This window comes from Macrobrachium nipponense, chromosome 9 (genome assembly GCF_015104395.2).
Source record: "Macrobrachium nipponense isolate FS-2020 chromosome 9, ASM1510439v2, whole genome shotgun sequence".
Taxonomy (NCBI): domain Eukaryota; kingdom Metazoa; phylum Arthropoda; class Malacostraca; order Decapoda; family Palaemonidae; genus Macrobrachium; species Macrobrachium nipponense.
The window spans coordinates 95,379,225-95,401,042 of NC_061110.1; the positions used below are offsets into that span (position 1 = coordinate 95,379,225).

A 21,818-nucleotide genomic window follows, 5' to 3' on the forward strand; every position below is an offset into this window, starting at 1 on the left:
CTCCATTCCCAAGTTAATGATGTTAAAGACAACTATCAGTTAACTGGCTGAAAGTAGTACCAGATGTGCACACCAACGAACATGTTTGTTTACCCTAGATTATGATTTGAGAAATGTCATAGGTTGGGATCATATTGTAAATGATGGGTTTATATTAAAACAAATTCTGGGATCATGTTGTAAATGTTGTTTGTATTTAAACAAAAATTCTTTAAAAAAAATGCAGGAACTAAATCAGCTCAAATCACAATGCACGGGGGAAAATAAAGCGGATGCTAAAAAAATAGTAGATTGGAATGAATGGTCCAACTGTGAGCTCGTGGGCTTGAGATCCGAAGAACCAAATACTCCACAGGAGTTATAACTGAGGAGTTAGCTCCTGTGTAAGCAAATGATTAAAAGGTCTAGAAAAGAGTAGAGGACCATGCTCACCAAATAATGAAAAAAAAGAAAAAGGTCCATACACTTGACGTTCAAGTAAGTCATCAATGTTTCCCGAGTCAAAGGAAGAAAATGGCAAAAGCCTGTCATGTGTGTACTGTCTCCCTCAATGTTCCTGTGTCAAAGGAAGAAAATGGCAAAAGCCTGTGTCATGTGTATACTGTCTCCCTCAATGTTCCTGAGTCAAAGGAAGAAAATGGCAAAAAGCCTGTCATGTGTGTACTGTCTCCCTCAATGTTCCTGAGTCAAATGAAGAAAATGGCAAAAGCCTGTGTCATGTGTGTACTGTCTCCCTCAATGTTCCTGTGTCAAAGGAAGAAAATGGCAAAAGCCTGTGTCATGTGTATACTGTCTCCCTCTATGTTCCTGAGTCAAAGGAAGAAAATGGCAAAAAGCCTGTCATGTGTGTACTGTCTCCCTCAATGTTCCTGAGTCAAAGGAAGAAAATGGCAAAAGCCTGTGTCATGTGTGTACTGTCTCCCTCAATGTTCCTGTGTCAAAGGAAGAAAATGGCAAAAGCCTGTGTCATGTGTGTACTGTCTCCCTCAATGTTCCTGTGTCAAAGGAAGAAAATGGCAAAAGCCTGTGTCATGTGTGTACTGTCTCCCTCTGGATGGAAGTACCGAGTTATAGGGTAACAAGATGGAAACCTTGGTAATACGATGAGACCTGCAGAACAATAAAGAGACAAACACGAAATATAACTGTCAGGAAATTTTTGGGAGGATATAAAGAACACACAGTTACAGACAATGAAGTTGAACAAAGAAAAAGGTTAATCTTCCTTGCTGCACCATCGTTATTTGAAGAGATCACAAATACACCAATTTACAGCAATAGGTAGAATGTTTGGGGGTTGACCTGTACAGTAGCAATAAACCAAACTCACAATTTTGAGCTAAAACTTTTGAGGTTGACTTGTATGCTGCAATTTTGGTGTGAGATAGGATGATCAAGATGAGTGAAGATTGTGAAAAGACAGCACAGGAAAGATATGAGTTGTAGATTTCCATAGGCCCTTTGTGCTGCGTGGCATTGGTGACAACACTGAGGCTTCAATTATACTGTTCATGAATTTCCATATTTTGTTTCTTTCACTCAATGATGATGATGATGATGAAAATATCATATTACATGAAGCTAAATCGTCAATCTTTAAACAAAAATAATATTGACAGCTGACTGATGTAAACAAAACAATATCTTTTAATGGGCTATTTGTTATTCAGTGCTATTTTTAGTGTAATTTAATGTTTTACAAGTTTAATTTACATTTATGTAGTGAGCGGGAATGTAAGCCTGGAGAAACGGGCCTGTTGTACTTTACTAAGCTTTACATTTAATTTTTACCTTTATTAAACTATTTCTACTTAAATATAAATCATATCTTAAAATTTTTGTTGTTTTAATACATTTTCTTCATTAAAATAAGTTTCTGAAACTTATTTTCCAATATCCATAAAAATTACCTGGTAGTCCAAAATCTGACCAAATCAGTCCGAAATTCAGATTACATAGACCTGACTTAGCAAATGACAAAATCAGATCAGGAAAATGTTGCTTTACAGGGCAAGGGAAATCTTGAAAACCCCATTCACTGGTTCAACATCGCCACCAACACGGTACATAGCAGAAAAAACATTTATAAGAACTCATCAAAATTACAAAATTTCGTGACACGAGTGACAGAAAAGCTGATGGAAAGGGAAAAAAAAGTTAACCCTCAGTGAGATTCTTACTGAAATGAAACAAAGTTCGTAGATGCACAAGCAAAGTGATGCCAGTCAGCCAGCAAGAAAATGGATCCTCTATATGCGAAGATCCACAAATTAGGGTTAAAGTAAAACGATGGGTGTATAAGTCACAGAAATGGCTTTTTACTTTCAGTTTTGAAACTTATGTCAACACATCAAAATGAATTTGTCAGTCCCTTTCCAAGCTTACAAACTTAAAGTGAAACTGCTGTTAAAGCTGTAATTACCCAAGATAAAAAAAACTTTTAAACTATATCTACCCTTAGAGATTTCTGGGGGTAGTTCAAAACATTTTGGTAAAACATTGTTCTGTCTTACTGCTTTTGGGCTTGAGAGAATTTTTTTTAATCAAGCGCAAAAAGTTTCACTTACTTGAGAGAACACTGGTTTGGTATTTTAATGGCAAATTAATGTACTCTATTGCAGCACCTTTAAAAATTAAAAACAATAAAATTATATAATCAGACTAGTAAACCGGATAATCAGAAAGGTACATTGAAGTTAGCAAACAGAACAGAGATTACTGTACTTTTCACACATGCTCTTTACAACAAGACTGCCTGTCTTTCACCTTTCATTTATTTTCTCCTCTTCACAAAACAGCTCAACTTCTCTAACTTCTACCACATTCCAATTTTCACCTCTACACCTCTCATTAAAAATAAATCCTATGAGCAAGCCTTTTCAGATAAAGATATACTATTCTCATACTTCCCAATTTTCAGAGAATCAATGTTTACAATGACAAAAACCTAAACTGCAACATACTTCCTAAAATCAGTATACCCAAAAAGATTCCAAATGCCATGAATTACTCGATAAACATATAATGCACACTTACCTTTTTCAGGACAAAACCAGGTGGCAATGCATGACGATAAATACAGGTATTGCCATTTGGACAATCCCAGAACCACCCATATTTGCCACTTTCTACAGCGTCCAAGAAGTACCTGCACACCTGAAAAGGAAACATGAATGAAGCCCCACTTTTTTTTACAACTTATTTCTATTATCCATCATGTCTAAATTACAGTTTGGTCATCATACTGCTAATCAAATTTCAAATAAATATGCAACAAAATAACTATTAAATGAGTATGACAATCATAACAATTATTACAATGGTAATGCTTTTGTGACATCATTTCCACTGTATCACTGTTAAGTGGTAAAGAAGCATAAAAAGATAGAGTGAGAGGGACAGTTCTAGAGGTGTTGATGAAAAATGTGCTTAAGTTAAGTCTGGATGTGTAGCATTTTTCTGTTAAGGTAGAGAAAGGAAATCATCTTTTGGTCAAAGACCTTTGGGCCAACCACATCACCTATGCTCCCATAGTTACTATAGTGTTACATGGTCTGTCCACGTAACAGGAAAAGAACACGAGAACACGTAAAATAATGTTGCCAAATTGCCCTTTTATTTTCTTGGAAAATACTTAAATAATTTTTACAAATATATTTTATGATCATGTTCCAGTGACCTCTGTATCATCTTTAATATAAACTATTTGTGAAACTGATCATTTGTGATGGTTTGGAAAACCCTAAAGGGTTACCCTTTGTGTGAGGCATTTGTGTGAAAAAGTGTGAGTGAGAGATGGGCAAGAGGATTCAGAGGAGACACTGACTGAACTCAATGATCACCCCATTGTTATATTTTTGATAAATAAACGAGAAATGTCAAGATGAGTCTTATTGATTAAACCACCATCTATAACAAATAAACCCACTAGATTGTGTTATATTCAAAACACAAACATCAGCCAGGCAGTTTACATTACTAGCAAAACCTATGCCTTATAGTTTGAAAATTCACTGCATTAAAATAACAAAAATATATGTCTTTTACTAATATTATGATAACAATAACTATACCTAAGAACAGGGTAAAATAGACTTACTATGTCTGTTGTAGGCTTATTCTTCTCTTTGCCATGCTTCTTCTCCACCACATCAGCAAGCTTTTCTTCATCCCAGTCAGCACTTGTTTCTTCACAGTCTCTGACGTCAACATAAGCACTTCGTTTTTCACTCTGATTAACCAAGAGTAGATGCAGTTATAATACAGTAGTAATCAAAATTTAAAACAATTGTTCCAAAGAATATACAAAAACTTTAATGTGGCCAACTGACCAACTGTTTTTTACCATTATAAATGAAACATTAACCGACTTTACATAATTTGAAATGTGTATACTTCCCAAGAGCAAAATAGTAGCCTTCAGCTATTTAGATGTTTCATGGATCCAGCCTCCACATTAAATAACAGGAACAATCTAGCATAGCCCAGACTTGAATTTTCAAGACATCTTTAAGCAACTAATTCCATATAATTTTGAGTGTAACTTAACTTGAACGTCACATTTACCATTCAATTTAATCAGCATGCTAAAGAATTTCAATAAATGTAACCACACAAAATCCCTTCACAGTAATGTAGCTGATATACTTAAATAAATCAGAAGTTGATCTGATCAGGGGTGAGGATATTTGTCTATCAATTAAATATATAATGGGTACTACTTTTGGGTACTACTTTTACACAGGTTATTTGTGCATCTGTACGAATCCCACTCCACAGTTGGTAGGAAAAATACATTTTCCTCCAAATGGACAGCCACTACAAAAGGTTCTCCAAAGGCAAGTTGTCACTCTACTGTTATCAAAGCAGCTGCAACAGTAAGAGGGGCCAGGAGACAGCAAATAAAGGTAGAATAATTGATTTGCTTGGAAAAATATTCCCTTTTCAATTGCAACATATCTTTCATTGCAAACCAATTATTTTTACACAGCCAAAACAGCAACTTTAAATTGGGGGTAAGCTGAGCTATTAAGAAGAAAAACTAGACCAAAAAGGAGAAAGAAACTTTTCTAGAAGGCCTCTACTTATTTTTTTTTTTTAAATCAGACTTATGTAGAAGCTCCTAAGCAGGGATGGATGAATAAATGCACGAACAGAAATATAGTCCAAGCATTGGGCAACCAGTCCTGGCATATGACACAAGTATAAACGGGCGCACATACTAGACCTCCAGAACACTACAAAGTTGGTGGGAAGTATTAAAATTGGCAATGAATAACTGAAAAAAGCTTATCAAATGAAGTTAAACAATGTTGTTGATGCATGGTTAAGTAAAGCAAATAAAAATAACACTTATGAATAAATCTGTAACAGCTACTACAAAGTAATCACCAAAACTCTCCCAGGCCCACCAAGGAAAAAATCAAGGGAGGTATCATTGAAGGGATAAAAGACACAGCAAGGGCTGTTCAAACAGCCACAACAGGAACAGAAGGAATAGCTGAAACATCAGCTCAGCAGTAGTGTCAGGGGGGTCCACTGGACTTCAAAAATTAGACAAACACTTTCTGCAAGGGTTTCATCTTTGAAAAGTGCAGTAACTTTGTGAATGGGTATCACATCTTGTAAAAGTACACTAACTGTATGTGCTGTAATTACTTTTGTAGCATATTTATGCATGATTAAAAATAAAAAATATTACATTTTCATACAGATTTTATACATAAAAGCAAGAAAATTTATAAATTATTTCAAAAATTAAACACTTTGCAGGGTTTCTCGAGGATTTGGCAAATTTCTCGTGACTGAAAAAATCACATATGCCAATTAGTTAGGTTCCAACGAAAAATTCAGGTGTCAGTGAATTTGCGCAACTCGAAGCTCATAAGATCAAGGTAATACTGTACAGAAAAGAGCTTCCAAGGATGCCAAAGGAAGACCACACTGCCTCCAGCAGTTTCTTCATCTCCCGGGGATGCAATGCAGTCAAGAGTTGAAAAAACAATGACCCAAAGCAGGAAACATCATACAGTTCCAGCTGGAGTGAGCCCACATCTGATCCATGCCAACAGTCCTTACATCAAACAAGGGAAGACTGAGTAGACAATGTCCTAACAGTATGAGCAGGGGTCAAAACCAGTGAAGATCTGAAAATGGAAGAGGAGAAAGGCTGTGTATGGTATTGTCCTCTAAAGATATCTACAGCATCTTCCTCCACTCTGAGCAGTATTTCACAGACTGGGCAGCCAGCCATAAGAAACGCTCAATACTGTTCAGACTGAACGGGTAGTTGTCGAATTATGACCTATGCGAGTTACGTCTGATCGACTTTACGACCACTCGTAACGGGAAAATGGTATACGACAGTTTTTCCCCCAGCTTCCGCTTCTCCACACACGCAGCTCCCTGCGCTGCCACTGCTCACTCAGTGCTAATAGCATCCCGCTACCATGCGCACCCTCTGTGTCTATTTACATATATCTTGTATTTTAGATAATTTTTGAAAATGTCAGCCAAGAGGAATTTATGACGAAAAAAAGCAAGCAAGCAATTCAGACCAAGCAAAATGATATTGTTATGTTACAATAAAGTTTCATACATACTTACCTGGCAGATATATACATAGCTAAGACTCCGTCGTCCCCGACAGAAATTCAAATTTCGCGCCACTCGCTACAGGTAGGTCAGGTGATCTACCGGCCTGCCCTGGGCGGCAGGACTAGGAACCATCCCCGTTTTCTATCATATTTTCTCTCTTCCACCTGTCTCCTGCGGGGAGGCTGGGTGGGCCTTTAATTGTATATATCTGCCAGGTAAGTATGTATGAAACTTTATTGTAACATAACAATATCATTTTCATACAATCAACTTACCTGTCAGATATATACATAGCTGATTGGCACCCTTCGGTGGAGGGTAAGAGACAGCTACTATATGGAATAGACAGGTAAACAACATATGTTGTAGGTATAAATAAAACCTTGGTTCCTACCTGATAGGTGGTAGACTTCGTGGGTGTTTGCCCAGTAGTCTGCATCACCTCAAGAAACTTTAGCGAGATATATGATCTATGGCCAAGAGTTCTTGTGGGTCTGCCGATGGGGTCTTATCCGCTTACTCGGCAGAGCCTGAAAGGACTTTGTCAATGGGTGCTGATCCACTTATATGACAATACACCTTATGAAGGAGCACACAACCAATCCCGACCACCTGATCCTAACCATATGTTAGAACTAAGGATTGTTCCGAGTTATCCCCGAACTCTTCACAACAACCGTAACTCAAAAACCACTACGCACACATACATAATTTCTAAAAAAATTATACTCATCTAATTAGATATGACAAGATTCTCTTACTGAACAACATAGACGGCCGCCCGTGCTAAACCAAGTCCTCCATTGTTCGAAGAGACTCCAGACCATATCCAAAAAGAAGAAAAGTATATACTTTTAAGGATTGGTGTCGGCTCCCGTACCCAGAATCGTATCCGCGATACGAAAGGACCCAGAGAAAAAATAACACTTCTCATATGTCACACGAACGTCTTTCAAGTAATGAGATGCAAATACTGAGTTGCATCTCCAAAAATGTCGTATCTATGATGTTTTTAAGCGACATATTCTTATGAAATGAGAGAGACGTCACTACTGCTCTCACTTCATGAGCTTTAACTTTCAACAGTCGTAACTGTTCGTCAGAACAGACCTTATGCGCGTCTGTAATGACGTTCCTCACAAAGAATGCCAGAGCATTCTTGGACATCAGTCTTGTGGGGTCTTTTACCGCGCACCAAAGACCTTGTCTAGAGCCTCCCATCTGATGCTTTCTCTGAATGTAGAACTTTAGAGCTCTTACAGGGCATAGAGATCTTTCTGCTTCTCTTCCTACGAGACTCGATATGCCTTTTGACTTCGAATGACTTAGGCCAGGATTCGAGGGATTCTCATTCTTAGCTAAAAACAGGGTCTTAAACGAGCAAATAGCTGAGTCTCCCTTGAAACCTACTTTATCTTGCAGAGCATGTAATTCACTAACTCTCTTTGCCGTAGCTAAAGATAATAGGAATAGGCATTTTCTGGTGATGTCTCGAAACGAAGCCAGATGAGGAGGTTCGAATCTTTCAGATGAAAGAAACTTGAGAACCACGTCTAGGTTCCAGTTCGGAGGGACCGGTTCCTTCGACTTTGAAGTCTCAAAGGACCTTATGAGATCGTGGCGATCTTATTATCTGCCAGATCTAATCCTCTATTCCTGAAGACAGCCGAGAGCATACTTCTGTATCCCTTTATTGTGGATACAGCTAGATGAGATTGCTCTCTCAGGAATAGAAGGAAATCAGCAATTTCCGCTATAGAGGTAGTGGAGGAGGACAACTTCTTAGTTCTACACCACCTTCTAAAAACCTCCCACTTCGACTGATATCTTTCGTAGTGGAGGTTCTGCGTGCTCTCGCGATCGCGCTTGCAACTTCGCGAGAAAACCCCCTCGCTCTGACGAGTCTTTCGATAGTCGAAAGGCAGTCAGAGCGAGAGCGGGGAGGTTTTGATGATACCTCTTGAAGTGTGGCTGTCTGAGAAGATCCATCCTTCTTGGTAGGGATCTTGGAAACAGTCTATACGATCCACTCTACCACCTCCGTGAACCAATCTTGGGCCGGCCAAAAGGGGCTATCAATGTCATCCTCGTCTCCTTTGACACCACAAACTTTTTTAGTACTAGTCCCAGGATTTTGAATGGAGGAAAAGCATAGACGTCTACGCGAGACCAATCTAGCAGGAAGGCGTCTACCATAAGAGCTCTTGGATCTTCCACGACCGAGCAAAAGACTGCCAGCCTTTTGGAAATGAATGTGGCGAAGAGATCCACATGAGGTGTCCCCCACAGCGACCAGAGATCTTGACACACCTCCTCGTGTAGGGTCCACTCTGTATGAAGACCTGGTTCCTCCTGCTGAGTCTGTCCGCCCTCACATTCTTTACTCCCTGAACGAACCTTGTCAGAAGGGAGATGTTCCTGTGAGACGTCCAAAGCAAAAAGGTCTCTCGTCAGTTCGTAAAGGAACGAGGAGTGAGTCCCTCCCTGTTTTCGAATGTAGGCAAGTGCGGTGGTGTTGTCCACGTTTACTTGCACTACTTTGTTTCGACACCAGAGGTTCTAGACTCTTCAAAGCCAGATGCAACGGCCGAAGAGCTCTTTGCAGTTTATGTGCCAAGCCACCTGCGCTGGTTCCCAGGTGCCTGACACCTCCTTCGAGCCTAATGTTGCTCCCCAACCTTTCTCCGACGCGTCGGAGTACAACACTAGGTCTGGGTTCTGTGTCCTTAGAGAGATCCCTTTGTTCTCTTCCAGAGGGGGCAACCACCATTCCAGGTGCGGTCTTATCTCCACTGGAATGGGAAAGGCGTCCGAAAGTTGTCCAGTTTTCCAACTCCAAGAACTTCTTGAGGAAGAATTGAAGCGGACGTAAATGAAGTCTTCCTAGCGGAAGAACTGTTCGAGCGAGGAAAGGGTCCCTAGAAGGCTCAACCATTCCCTCGCCGACGTATGTTCCTTCCTTAAGAAGAGAGAGACTATCTGCAAACCTTTTGCGATTCTCTCTTGCGAAGGAAATACTCGAAAACCCGAGAATCCATCCGAATCCCCAGATAGACTAAGTTCTGTCTGGGGGTCAGCTGCGACTTCTCGAGGTTCACGAGTAATCCCAACGCTTTGATCAGATCTAAAGTTAACGTCAGGTCCTCCAAGCACTGTCTCTCTGATCTGGCCCTGATGAGCCAGTCGTCCAGATACAGAGAGATATTTACTCCTTTGAGGTGAAGAAACCTCGCCACATTCTTCATCAGGCTTGTGAAGACCTGAGGAGCTGTGGACAGGCCGAAACACAAGGCTCTGAACTGAAAGATCCTTCCCCCCGTCATGAAACGGAGGTACTTCTTCTTGATGAAGGGTGGATCGGGACGAGAAAATAGGCGTCCTGGAGATCTAGAGACACCATCCAATCTCCTTGTCGCAATGACGCAAGGACTGAAGCAGAAGTCTCCATCGAGAACTTCTCCTTCCGAACAAATTTGTTCAGAGAGCTAACGTCTAGTACTGGTCTCCAGCCTCCCGAGGCCTTCGCAACCAGAAAAAGGCGATTGTAAAACCCCGCCCGGGGGAGTTTTGATCCAGTACTAGTTCTATCGCTCTCTTGTCCCACATTTGTTCCACCATCGATCGAAGAGTATCCCTCAGCACAGGATCCTTGTACTTGGCTGTTAGTTCCCGTGGTATTGACCGTTATTAGGGGAGGAGGTTTTGTTCAGGAAAGGGATACGATATCCCTATCCTTTTATTACAGACAACGATGACGCGTCTGCGTTTATAAGTGTCCAGGCCTCCACAAACCCCAGGAGCCTGGCACCTACTGGTGCTTGGAGGAGAGAAGCTTCACTTTCCCTTTTTAAAGGGACGAAAGGCAGACCTACCTCTCTTCTCAGGAGCCTTCCTTCTTGCGGGAGGTCTGGAGGTAGGGCCACCTCGAAAGGGCTGAACCGATGTACTCGGTCCTTTCTTGTCAGGTGTAGAAGCAGGCTTCTTCTTCCTTGCTGACTGCGTCAGAAGGTCCTGAGTCGCCTTCTCAGTTAATGAACGAGCAATGTCCTTCACCAACTGAGAAGGGAACAAAAAGTCAGACAAAGGCGAATACAGCAGCGCTGCCCTCTGAGCGTGGGAGACTGCCTTGGTTAAAAAGGCACCATATATTACCGTCCTCTTTTTTTAGAAGACCTGCTAAAACCAAACAAAGAGGAGATTTATCAAACGAGCCATCCTGCACCGCTTTGTCTATACAAGACAATATGCAAAAACAAAAGGGCTTCTGGTTCGATTCCTTCAGAATCATGGGCTTTCTTGGACATCACCCCAAGGGACCAATCTAAGAAGTTGAAAACTTCCAATACATGAAAGAGTCCCTTGAGGAGATGGTCCAGTTCAGAAATGCCCCACGTAATACGTGCCGAGTTCAGACCTTGTCGACGTGAAGCGTCAACTAAGGTCGAAAAGTCTGCTTCTGACGTAGACGGAAGAGCAATACCCATATTCTCTCCCGTCTGATACCAAATGCCTCTTTACCAGCTAGTCTCGCTGGAGGCATGCAGAAGACCGTTCTTACTAAGTCCTTCTTAGACTTCATCCAAGAGTCTAAGGATTGCAGAGCCCTCTTCATTGAAATGGTGGGCTTCATTTTGAGAAAAGACGAAGACTTCTTCGTCTTAGCACTCGAAAACAGAGAGCGCGGAGAAGGAGGAGCGGCAGGAGTCAATTCGTCTCCATACTCCTCTAGAAGCAAGGCAGTCAAAACTTTATAGTTCAACAGTCCCTTCTCTTCCTTGATATTCTTCGTCCGAGTTTACTTCTAACTCGGGATCTAAATGAGTCTCCGCTCCCAACTCTGTACGTTCTTCCTCTGGAGGAGACAAACTCCTAATAGGAGAGGGGCTAAGGGAATGATATTCCTTCCTCTTCCCCGCTTTAATAGCCCTGGAAGGCGCCAAAAGCTCAGGCTTTCTCTCCATAAATAGAAGACGCTTCCCGCTTGGATGACGCTTCTCGTCCGCCAAGCGTCCTGGCTGACGCCTCCCGCTTACTTGGCTGCTGACGTCCGGATGACGCCTCGCGCCTGGAAGACGCTCCGCTCTCAAAAGGCGTCCTAACTTGGGCCAAAATAAATATGGTTGGAGCTTCGCGTCTACCATCAGCTTTCAAAGACGCTTCATGTCTAAAAGACGTCTCACGTCTCTCTGGCGTTACGTATCTTTCGTAAGCTACCGATCTCGCTCTCGAACCCGAAGCTTTTTTCTTGTGATATGTTTAGAAGCTTCACGTCTGCATGACGCTTCTCGCTTAGCAGGAGAGAGGACGAGACTTCTTGATTGGAAGCGCAACGTCCTTCCTACGAGGCGCTAAAACTCCCACCAGAGAGGCCAGTTGTTCTTGTACTGCCATGATAATCTTCCTTGAAGCTTCTCCCACGTCAACTGCATGACGCCTTTCGTCATCAATCGGGGGAGAAGTAGGAAAGGGTACTTCTGCGTCCTCGTCGGGTGACGCTGACGCCACCTTCGCCTTCTTAATAGAAGAGGGAGCGTCATCTGAGAAACGCTCTGGCTCGAATCAATTTCGGGTTCTTTCAAATGACGTTTCAGAGGCCTCGATAAATCCGACTCCTTCCACCCTCGTTTAGGTAGGGAGAGGGAGAGGATGAGAAACACTCACGAAGGACGCTTTTTCTAAAGCGCCCTTGAGCAGCCTGCCACGAAACAGAGCTTGCTGAAGGGACGTCTGACCGTTGATTCCCCACGACCTCCTTAAGGCTTTCGACTTTCCTTCTCCTCTGGGCATGGGAGCTTGGAAGAGGTCTAGGCCTGGGAGCGTCGCAGGACGATCAAACACCCCCTCCACAACACTGGAGAACTCACTTCACTGTAATGCTCACTTTCACTAGCCTTACCTTGTAAGTCCGCCATTTTGGACTTCATGTCTCGAATAGTAGCTTTCAGATCGGCGATTTCCGAGGCCGATTCCGAAAGTACACTTTGTGAATTAGACACATAGGGAGAATCTAAATCATTAGGGATTAGAATAATTATCAGTAAAAGGCTCAATAGGCCTTGAACTCACACCTTTCAGACGTCTAACCCTATCCCTCTCTAACTTCTTCAAATAAGAAGTTAAAGTCTTCCACTCTTCTGCATTTAATCCCTCGCATTCATGACAAGTATTATTAGCAGAACACTGAAACCCCCTACATTTACGACATACAGTGTGAGGATCAACCGAAGCTTTCGGTATCCTCACCCTGCAGCCTACATTCACACACATTCTCACACTCACATTTGAATCAGACATACTGAGAAAAATCCAAAAAGCAATTCCAAAAACAGTCCACAGTAGCGAATGCCAAAAACACGATCCAGATACGTCACCAAAAAGCCGAGAAACGATGATCAAAGGATGAAATAAGAATCTAAGTCAGGAGGTAATAGCAAAAATGTTGATACCACCGGCGACAGAGAAAATATGATAGAACGGTAACTGGGGGTATGGTTCCCTAGTCCTGCCAGCCCAGGGCAGGCCGGTAGATCACCTGACCTACCTGTAGCGAGTGGCGCGAAATTTGAATTTCTGTCGGGACGACGGAGTCTTAGCTATGTATATAATCCTGACAGGTAAGTTGACTTGGTTAATGAACCTATGTTTTTAAAAACGAACAACTCCTCCCGCCACACTGAGTGTTGCCCCAGCTGATGATGCCGACGACCCACAGCCAAGCACCAGTGATGCCAGCAGTCAATAAGTTTTTAATTTTGATGTACTAGTTTTCAATTGTATTTTTGTATGTACATACGTATGTTTTTTTTTTTTTGCATCTGTATTTTATATTTTTGTATGTTTTCCACAATAAACCAATTGTACTGTAGCAAGAAGTGTTTGAATCAAACCTGACAAACGTAGCAATAAGAAACAGTATGATGTGTAGAGAAACGGGTTTGACTTTAACGTCACAAAAGTACGTAACCTATGACATGATGTGATGTGTAGAAAGATGGCACAAATGGTATAAAAATTTAAAGAAATCATAACAACTAAGAAATATGATAGTCTAAAGAAAAAAAAAAATTGCAAAATTAATTAACTAAAGCAGCCTGACATCGCTCAATTAGGTAAGTAATACCGATGTCGGTCCGAATCTGATTCCCATTTTGTGTCCAATTTTTTCTTTTCTATGATATCATAGTCAGAGTGCATTGAACATCCAAATTAGCTAATAAATTACTGAATTATACTGTATAATATGCAGTAGTATACTGTAGGCTAGGCTACTGTATTCATAAATATACATACGATATATGTATGTACATGATAACATCATTATCGTATGTATACGCGAGGCTAACTTGTTAAATGTTACTCAATTTCTCTTTGTACTGAATTATTATGAGCAAATATGCATTGAACCTAGAGAATTTGCTGAAATTAATAATGACTATGCCATAGATGTATAAAGTATGCTGTGTAGTATAGGCTAGGCTACCCTAGATGTAAAGATGGTACTACTGATTACCCTAGGGTGTAGGATAGGCTTAGCCTAATATTCTTTCGGTAAATTAACATTGGCCAACTTACGTCCAAATCGATTTACGACTGGTTGGTCGGAACCAACTGCGGTCGTAAGTCGACAACTACCTGTAAACACACCGACTTACGCCAGTAAAAAAGTAAGAGTAAAGGCCAATATCAGAGGACATGAGCCATACCCAAAATCCTTCGCACCTCCCTCCCCCCCAAACTGTGCTGATCATTTTTGTTTTTTAGAGTTGGAAATCATTGGGATCAGCATCTTACAACTGTCATGGCTATAATAAAAACCAAACAAGCCAAAGTCATCAATCATTCAAGAAATATTTCAGTAAACTTAAATTATAGCCATGGTGAAGAGGATCAAAAGACCCCTGTTCAGCAAGATGAACAAAGAAAGTGACACTGGCCTCTAGTTATCTACCTTGTTAAAAGCTTCAACAATCAGACTAGTGTTTAAGGTAATCAATAAATAAGTTAAAAGCTTCAATTCTCATAGGAACAAAGACAATTTATATGAAAAATTGGTCTGAATAATGTATATAAAAATGTTCTGCCAGACCTACCTTTCGTTCAACAGTCAAATCATGGGAAAATTTACATTTAGCTCCTTTTGTGCAAGTTCCTTGCTTGAAAAACGCACATAAAATTGATTTTGGATCCGTTCCTGGGGAAAAAAGCATTATCAAATTGAAGAATATATGCACATATGTTCTTAATAGCCATTTGCATTTTGAATACAGTACTGAACAGCAGTTTAACAAGACCTTTAATCATGGCTTAATCAGGCAAGATTTATAAAAAAATTTCAAAATCTCCTATACATTTTTTACAAACTCAAGATAACTTGCATTTTTCCTAGACATATAAACCCAAAGTCGTTTCTATGGACATACCATCAGCAAAAGGTGATTCAGTCTTCTAACTTGGAAACAGGTAGTCAATGGTGGCAGGTAGATGAGCAGTGATGCACTGACCACTCCCCTGTAAGTTATCCAATCACCTTTCCTTTGGATACAAGGACAAGTGAGGGAATGATTAGTATACTGAATACGGGAAGGCTGGTTCCCATGACCCCAAAAGTGAAAGGCTGATAGGGTCCTGTGATAAAACGCAGTTCCCCAGAGTCAAATTATCCTTCACTAAACACTAAGGAGAAACCTGTCTTTCCTGGAAAACAGCAGGATACCCAGGTTGGTAGGCATCCAGGGTAGCAGAATCATCATCCATTAATAAACAGTAATGCTCTAGACTATCTTCCCCTTGTAGGAGAGAGGATGAGAGAAAACGTTATCAGGCCTATTCTTTAGCTAGGGACTCAAGTTGTGTAGTACGTCTGCATCCACTCACCCAACATGAATACATTATTATTGTAAAGAATTAGTTTATCCTGACCTCTAAGCCTAATAAAGGCTCTTCTCGGGCTGGTCAACATGAATACAATTAGGGCAGCCTAAAGTTTAAGGACACAAAGGAATGGAAGAGATTTGACATCCATCACACCCTTCTGCAACCTATGTCTGCCACGAACCTTAATGGGGCCGGCCGGCTAATGCCATTTTTCAAGGACAGGACTTTGTTATTCATACCACTTAATAAGGTGACTTGGGACATCTCCAAACCACATATGATTTTTCCCTCTGATCTTCGGTTTTGTGACGGCAGGGCGATTTATCCCGAAAATAACCATTTTTCAAATTTTATCTCCTCCCTTGATATTTAATATTAAAACCTAGGATTACCACCATATATAGACCTGATGTAGATCTCCAATCAAATGAGGAGTATTTTTTCTAAAAGTCATTTTTTTGCTAGATATGAATTTTTCAATATGGTAAAAAAAATAAACCCTATACATCAGGAGAAAAAGATTAAAAAAAAAAAAAAAAAGACGAAACAAAAATTGGAAAAAAGGGCTCTATTTGATTGTTCTATAATGTCTTTCTGAGTTATATACCAAATTCCAATGTTATAGCTTTAAAAATAAGTGAGAAGATAGATTTTGTAGGTCAATGAGTATAGTTTTGAGATACGATTTCTATAAAGACAATGTTAATAAATAATGATTATTATGAATATATATTTCTTTTTTGTGTATTAATAAACCAAAACTATTTTACTTATCATAAAATATGATATTGTTATGATACAATAAAGTTTGTTCATACTTACCTGGCAGATATATATATAGCTGTATTTTCTGAAGTCCGCAGAATTTAAAAAACTTCCGACACACGCAGTGGTCGGCCAGGTGGTTTAGTACCCATTCCCTCGCCGCTGGGAGGCGGGTATCAGGAACCATTCCCATTTTCTATTCATAATTTTTATTTCCACTGTCCCCCTGAGGGAGGTGGGTGGGTACTTGATTATATATATCTGCCAGGTAAGTATGAACAAAACTTTATTTGTATCATAACAATATCATTTTGTTCATGAAAACTTACCTGTCAGATATATATATAGCTGAATCCCACCGTTGGAGGTGGGAAGGGACAGAATAGAAGGATTTTGGGAACAAATGCATGCAGGATGATTTACATCTTGGTTCCACCTGTTAGCATAGCGGACTTCGTGATTACTGTCACCCAGTCTGCTTCTGCTTTACTAGAGTTGCCAGCGATGGTAGAGACCTATAAAGCTGGTGCACATCCAGATGATCTGTCAACGGGGGCGTGACCACAATGTGACTAGACATATTGACCATACCATGAGGGCTAAGAAGTAAAATAAAATATTATATATAAATATATATATCACCACCCTGACCAACCTAGCCAAAGTTAAGGTGTGTTAACTAAGGCTTAAGAGTTAAGAAGTCGCCGTTGTGTCGCGACTCAACAACTAAATTAAGAGCTCTTCCTAACCTCATTTTCTACAGGATAGGATGAGTGGTACTTCTTGCCCCCAAGATTGTGTCTGCAGACACGTATGGCCCTAGCGAGCAGCAGATCTCATATGCCATCTTCACATCTCGCAGGGAGTGGTGAGTGAACACAGAGTTGCTTCGCTAAAACATGGTATTCAGGATGTTGCTGAGTGCCATGCTCTGTTGAAATGCTTCCGAGGCCGCGCCCATCACCTCGTGAGCATTCAGATAAAGATTTCAAATCTTTGTGCAAACACAATGAAGGGAGCATTTTTGAAAGAACTCCTTAACACTAAACCAGGGTGGGTTCTTCGATATGGGCAAGTCTGGTCTTTTTCGGAACACTGCAGATTGCCCGAATGACTTCGACTTTCTTGAGTTTTATGTAGATAAAACTTGAGAGACCTGACAGGGCAGGAGGACTCTCTGGCTCCTGCCCACTAACTTGTGCCATCCTTGCTTCCAAGCTCCTGGCCCAAGGACAAAACGGGTTTCCATTCTTAGGCCACAACGAAAGGCTTAGAGAGCACACCGCCTTGTGTTCTCTAAAGCCAAAACTTGTGACGATGGCTTAAAATCTCACTAACCCTCTTTGTCCGTATCTAGGGTGGTTAGAAGAAGGCCTTCCTGATCACATGCAAGAAGTTCACAGGTAGGAGAGGTTCGAATGCTTTGACATCAAGAACTTCAGACTACGTCTAAGTTCCATATTGAAAGCTTCGATCTGGACATGCACAGTCAGTCCGTCTGTACTAAAGTCAGGTGACCGACCAGTTGTTGACCAGTCAGACGAATCACGGACAGCAAGGCTGTACCCTGAAGACCATAAGGCACTATTCTTCGCTGAAGGATGAGTGTCTGGACTGCCTGGGCGATTCAATCTAAGCAAACCTTGGGGGGTGTATCAACGCAACCCAACGTCGTCAGCGAATCAACTCCTGACTCGAGCTTCTGGTGCCAGGAGAAAGGAGCAAGGAGCAAAAAGGCGATTCAGTCCCGAAGGAAGAATGCCTGACAGTCCAACCTGGTCTCATGTTACACGATCATCGGGGGTGTATAAACGCAACCGACTTCGTCAACAAGAAACTCAGGGCTACTATATGTCGCCTGATCTCGCACGAGTGTCTGACTCCGAGAAAACAGGTGAGACAAAAAGTAGATGGTGAGCGAGTTTCGAGATTCCACAGAACTCAAAGATCGTGAAGGGCTTTGTTTGTTTGACAGACGCAAATCTCTGAGCCCAAAGCCACGTCAACAACATATTTGCGTATTCTTTAATAGTTGTGACTGCCAGCTTATCCCATTCTTCAGACGGAAATGGAAGACGGGTAATCTTCCTCCTGTCAACATCTCGATAGTCCTGAACGTTGTCAGACTCAGAGCGGAGAGGTTATAGGTACCTTTCGAGTTAGAGTAGACCGACTCTCTCGGAAAAGGTCCTTGGAAAGTGAACTAGGAAGGATGTGGCCTCTGTGAATCCAGGATCCTGAAGGCCAACATGGGGCGATCAGCGTCATTGTCGCTCCCTGTGACGTCATAAATCCTCATTACATTTCCTAAGCGATTGAAAAAGGGGAAAAGAGAGACTAAACATCCATCCCCGTTTGAATATCATAGGATGGCATTTAATGGTACCGATCCCGGATCGGAGAAGAATGAAAGGGCGTCCCTAAAGTCTCCACAACTCTCAACATACTTCTAAAGAAAGATTCCACTCGGAAGTCAAAAGTTTGCTGCCGTCGATCGAGACGATTCGTACAGACTTTTGCAATCCTGTAACGAACCTCTAGAGGATCGTTACATTCTACGCCTGTTGTTTATAATAGGCTCTTTCTCGTAAACTCGAGCAGGGACGAGAGAAGATACTTCTTAAGATATGAGAGAGCTGTGGAATATCAGAGTTGATGTGGACCACTGGTTCCAAAAACTCGTTTCGAGGACTGGAGGGACGACCGAATTGCATTTACTTCTTTCAGATTAAGATCCAGGACATCTGAAACACTATCCGAATGTCCGGCACCTTCTTTCTATCATGACGCACTGAGAGATGTTCAGAATAATTCCTAGATCTAGAATAATATTTCAGTTTCCCGGTAGGAAAAAACTGTGGTCTGAATTGCAGTCTATTCGGGGAAACAAACTTCTTCAGGAAGGAAATGGTCCCCAGCAAGCTCATCCATTCCCTCCCCGAGTATGCTTACTTCCCTATATAAGGCTGCGCTTTGCCTAAGCAGGAGAGCATATAAAAGTGCAATGTTGCGGTAGACTCGTAGTTCTATACCGTGCTGGTAAACGAGCACCGAAAGGATTGAGATAACTCTGTTGAACATATTAAGGCAAAATGAATGCAACGTTTATTCATTCACGTAGAAATCCCCTCAATCTTAGGCTAAAGTCCGTGATTGTAGGACAGAGATACAGTTAGTCAGTCAATCCCGCAGGAGAGACGTAACCGCCAGCACAGAGATACGGTTAGTCAGTCAATCCCGCAGGAGAGAGAGACGTAACCTACCGCGCATGACAGCGCACGATCTGTTACTGGCTCGGTTGGAACTTGGACAGTCAGATACGCAGCAGCCAGCAGCTTACGAACGTCGTCTCTTAACTTTATGTCTGGGTTGCCAGCTACCCTATTCTACGAAGAAATAGGTCCGTTATTTTTTGAGCAAAAAAGAGACTCTCAAGCTGGTATATTTAAGCGAAACAGAAAACGCTAAATATATAGATGCGTTTGTGTCGTCAGAACACTACCATACAACGGTAAAGATAATCGGAAACTCCTGGAAGGCTGCAGGGAGTAACGATTAAATGTCCTTAAAATAATGGACAATAGACCTCTCGGTTGCCATCCGAAGAGGTAACTACAGCAAGCGTGTATGACTTGAACCAACCAGTAGAAAAATAACGCAAGGCAAAATATTTTATTATATCACAATAAAGTTTGTTCATACTTACCTGGCAGACATATATATAGCTGAATTCGGAATACAGCTACATATATCTGACAGGCAAGTTTCATGAACAAAACTTAGAGAATCGAAGCAGACAGCTCAAGCTTCTTATGTTATTGGACATAAGCGTTCATTGACGTAGTCTACAAGTCTATTTCTTGTACGAGTCTGCGAATGATGAATGAGAGCTCTTCCGAATCTTGTCAATAAGAGCTTATTCGCTTACGCAATATCAAGTTAAAGAGATGTTTGTCAATGAGAACTAACCCATTTACGGGTTTACTGACCCAGAGATATTTTGTCAATGAGGGGATACCCCATTACTTGAACGAAAACGCTAGTAATATTGTCATGGGGGAAAGTCACTGATTGACAAAACGTATCCAGGAAGTCGACATTTTTATTTTTCCGATTCCCCTCTCAAACGAGAAAGGGGCAAGAATCCTGTTAAGAGACAGGGCTTACGGCAGGTAGAACGACGATGTTCAATTCGGCAGCGTAGTCCCGACTAGAAACTAACAAAATCTATCATCTGAAAAACCCTTTCAGATGGGCTAAAAAGCTTGCAAAATTATCCTGGGAAGAGGAAGAAACTCTCCAACCAGCTTCCTCTCCCGTATCACAACTAATGCCTGCTAAAGCTTAAAATTTATTGGCAGTATGGCAAAGGTGGCAAAGGAAGTCCTGTCTTGCGCTTTCCTGTGAAAAGCGTCCTTTTGATGAATGCCTTTGCAAGAATCCTACTGAACGTCGCCGAGACGTCGAGCCTTTACATAACCCGTAACTGCCTTATCGCAAAGTCTTGACTGCGGTAGAGAAAACGAGATCTTCCCTTGAGCTTTCCTTAACTCCATCCACCTTTGCGAAAGCAATATAATATTGACAGAGACCTCTTGAATTCACGAAACCCGAGGTCTTGCTGGGTTTCGAAGACGAAGTTGTCTGTTCACTTTAAGCTTCCTCCGAAGCACTGCTTACTTCACATTCTTGAGGCTCAAATCTTAAACAAGAGCTTGAAGTCTGAAGAGTTCAACAGAAACGTTCAGCCAGGAGACAAACCTGGTGTGCGCTGGCGCGCGCTCGGCGTCCATTTGCGAGGACGCTCGGCGTCCTGGCGCGCGCTGCTTGGCGTCCACTGGCGAGGACGCTCGGCGTCCACTGGCGCGCGCCTGGCGTCCATCCGAGCGTCCCCCGTTCAAGCCGAGCGTCAAAAGAAGCGTGCAGAAAATCGTCACGCTCCTGACCGCGTCAAAACAAGCGAGAGAAACTGCCTTCTTTTTCATATTTCTCGGTGGAAAGACGTACACGTGATCAGGCGACGTTCGCCTTCTTACTTCTCGCTGAAACGCATAACGAGAGAGTGAGGGACGTGAAGCGTCCTCTTCTATAAAGCTTCTATTTAGAGAGGGCGGCGAGTCCTTCGAGATTCGTGCACGTGCACGATCTTCCGCAGCCTGGGAAACGTCAACAGGTCCTACCGAAGGGCGCCAGATCGATGTGGGTTCCCCATAACCCTCCTTTCGGCTTTCGACATGCCCTCATCCCTAGTCCTGGGAGTCCGACAGAGGTCCAGGCCTAGAGGCGTTATGGGGCGGATCTGACGTTCCCTCCTGACGAGAGAGAGACGTGAAGCGTCCTCTTCTCTAAAAGCTTCTTAGAGGGCGCGAGTCCTTCCAAGAGCTCCAACAACCCTTGCGCGGGGAGGACGCCTCGGAGGACGAGAAGCAATCCTTCAGGATTCGTGCACGTGCACGAACTTTGGCAGTCTGGGGATTTTCATCAGAAACTGCCGAAGGCACGGCAAGATCGGTGGGGGTTCCTCGTAACCCTCCTTCGGCTTTCGACATGCCCTCTCCCTGTGGTCCTGGGAGTCCGACAGA

The 21,818-nt window shown here is 42.0% G+C and overlaps 1 protein-coding gene across 1 annotated transcript in view; it reads right to left on the reverse strand.

The window, feature by feature from the left end:
- Positions 1-21,818, reverse strand: part of LOC135218661 (zinc finger CCCH domain-containing protein 15 homolog) — a 77,100-nt gene that overhangs the window by 33,808 nt on the left and 21,474 nt on the right. Inside the window, exons 4-5 of the mRNA XM_064255108.1 lie at positions 4,100-4,231; positions 3,037-3,156 (exon numbers count right to left, since the gene is read on the reverse strand). Of these exons, the coding sequence (XP_064111178.1) occupies positions 3,037-3,156; positions 4,100-4,231 (252 nt within the window). The remainder of the gene's footprint in view (positions 1-3,036; positions 3,157-4,099; positions 4,232-21,818) is intronic.